The sequence below is a fragment of the Salvia hispanica genome, chromosome 4 (genome assembly GCF_023119035.1).
Source record: "Salvia hispanica cultivar TCC Black 2014 chromosome 4, UniMelb_Shisp_WGS_1.0, whole genome shotgun sequence".
Classification (NCBI taxonomy): domain Eukaryota; kingdom Viridiplantae; phylum Streptophyta; class Magnoliopsida; order Lamiales; family Lamiaceae; genus Salvia; species Salvia hispanica.
In genome coordinates, this window is record NC_062968.1 from 5,113,075 (window position 1) to 5,115,914 (window position 2,840).

A 2,840-nucleotide genomic window follows, 5' to 3' on the forward strand; every position below is an offset into this window, starting at 1 on the left:
CTGTATATTGATGTTGATTGCTGCGTGCTTTTCTCTTATACCTTTTGAAAGAATTTTGGGAGACAAACATAGTTAGAAGTCGTGAGGTTACAAAATTGGCAGCTGTATAATGAAATTTACTGTGCTATGAGTCAATGGAAGTAGTTAGTTTATCTTGTTCTTCTAAGGATGTGCAGTCCTATCTCAAGAAAGGGGGGCATTACTTTTTTTGCTCATTTTCTTATTCAAAGCCCTTGTGTGTGTGTTTTTTTTTTAATCTTTGCTTGGTATAGTTAGATGGTAAATGTGCATTTCACTTTTAGCACTGTCTTCTTCCTTTGTGCTCATTATTTGTCCTCGTTGTTTCTAGTATAAAATTGGTGTAGGTAGAGAAAAGCCTTTAACAATCTCTTCGCTGTTTCTGTAAAAATATCAGCTAGTATGATGCCATTATGCTCATTATCTTGCGCATACGTATTATTCTTCAACCTTTCTGAATTTTGATTTCCAGTACATCATGTGATTGTTTTGTTCCCAGTATTACTGTTCTTTGTACATGTGATTGTTTTGTTCCCAGTATTTAGTGGTGTTCGGTTTGCAAGATTGTATCCTAAATTAAATATACATTGTGATTGGTTCATATTCAATCACACAATTGGAATGATGCATTATGGGCTGCTCAAGCATTCAATAGAGATTTTGTAATCCATAATCCTAATATAAACGTAAAATCTGCTATCAGTTAAACAGAATAATATGGAAAGAGATTTATTGGATCTACAAATTACCATGTATAAACATTGACAAAATTACCCTTTTCCATTAATTTGCCGTAATTGTTACTAGCTAAATTTCAGCTCACTTTCCATACGTAGGAATTCACCTAATTAACCCCTAAATATTGAAGATGAGGAGCAATGGTACGAAATCGGAATCGATGATCCAAACTGAACCTCCAATTTCCACGGTGGATGCCTCTTCATCGTCCTCACAGCTTCCATTATCGCCACCATGGATCGAGCTGCCGGATGATTTGATGGCGAATATCCTGCAAAGGTTGGGTGTTGCAGAGATTTTGTTGAGGGCGCTGTACGTGTGTGCTACATGGTGGAGAGTCTGCCAGAGTCCCGCCATGTGGCGCTTCATTCATTTGGATCGTCACGGTTACCCGGCCAACGAATTTGATTGCATTTTCTATCGGGCAGTGGATCGTAGCCTGGGACAATTGATCGAGCTAAAGCTTTTCGGTTTTCATCTGGATGCCTTGCTATGCTATGCAGCCGAGCGGTATAATTCTCACTATTCTCTTGGTTTGGTTTGCTTTTTTTTTTTTCCTGCATGATAAACTTATTAAGATTAATTTTGTACTATTAGTAAGTGGTGATTAATGAGATTGCTTGTTAGTCAAAATTATCTTTGAGAAATTGTTTAGACTTATTTTGGCATGTTTGAACCATTTAATTTGATTGAACAATAGTGTTTTCAAACATCTGCGAAAAGTTGAGTGAATGCTAACAATGAAATTTTGGTGGTATATGTGATTGTCATTTTCATGCTTTGAAGTAATAGATCGAGTCAGTTTTAGGGGTAACTATGTAGTTTTTCTAAGTAAGAAATATAAAGAAAATTGGGTAGAACAAAATAATGGAATTTAGATCCCACTTTTATATTGTAAAAGAATGTGACTGAAAAGAGGAGTGAAAAATGTGTGACCTACCTACCATTTATAGCACAAGTAGCGGACGGATTGAAATGGATAAACGGGACTCTGGAGAGAGTACCTCTCTATGGAAGATTTTATTATTCATGGTATCTATTGCTATTAACTTGTTGGATGAACATGCTGATTTCTGCTTTCTCTGTGCTCATTCCTATTCTTTCTTTTTATAAGTGTTCTCTTGTTTTTGGTGTTGATATTCTTTTCCCTTTCCCTTTTCCCATAATCAACAGATCAAGTCATCTACGATGCCTTACAATTAATGTGTTTTCTGTTTTAAACACTATGTCGATAAAAAAACTTACCCAGTTGGAAGAGTTGCATCTTGTCATACTACCATGGCTCACTGCCGAAGATTTCGAAAGCATTGGCATCGCTTGCCCCATGTTGAAATCTTTTACATATTACAACGATTGGGTAGGCTATCCAGAATTTACAGAGCATGCTGTAGCCATTGGAAAAAACATGCCTAACCTGCGTCATTTCCGACTTTATTCTCACAATATTGAAAATAAGGGGCTGGAAGCGATTCTCGATGGCTGCCCCAACCTAGAATCACTTCATCTCCGGAAATGCTTCGGTCTTGATCTACAAGGGGTTCTAGGCAAAAGATGTTCTGACCGAATAAAAGATTTTATTTTCAATACTATTGGAAATGATGGCACAATGAATCGTCTTAGCATTCATAGGAATTAGTATAACAATGATCACTTCTCTATCTTCCAATAATTAATACAATTAGTGATTGTAATTAGGATTTTCATGGTTCTTTTCCTTTAATTATGTTAGGTTCTTGAATGAAGAATCTGCTTTGATTTTTCAAATGGTTTAGTAGGCACCAAATTTGTTTTTCCAGCTATTTACCTCTCATTGTTTTTTCCAGATATTGATTATGAACATGAATATGATCATATTGACTCCATTTGGCCGCCATCTTGATTGTGATCTGTGCTTATTATTGGTGAACTATGACGCTACTATGTTTTTTTAAATGCTATATTTGGCAGCATATTCTATTCTATCTGTCTTCATTCTTTGTTTGGATCTACATTGAGTTCCTTGGCTTTTAAATTCACTAATTTTGTCAATCAGTGGCACTAACAGCCTTATACAAAATACTACTAGTAATTTTATAGTTGCATCT

General features: G+C 35.7%; 1 protein-coding gene across 1 annotated transcript; it reads left to right on the forward strand.

The window, feature by feature from the left end:
* The first annotated feature begins 886 nt into the window (after positions 1-886).
* On the forward strand, positions 887-2,635 carry LOC125220225 (putative F-box/LRR-repeat protein 23). The gene is made up of 3 exons (XM_048122389.1): positions 887-1,294; positions 2,006-2,300; positions 2,580-2,635. The coding sequence occupies exons 1-3, from the start codon at positions 887-889 to the stop codon at positions 2,633-2,635; spliced, it is 759 nt and encodes a 252-aa protein (XP_047978346.1).
* Positions 2,636-2,840: the final 205 nt, after the last annotated feature.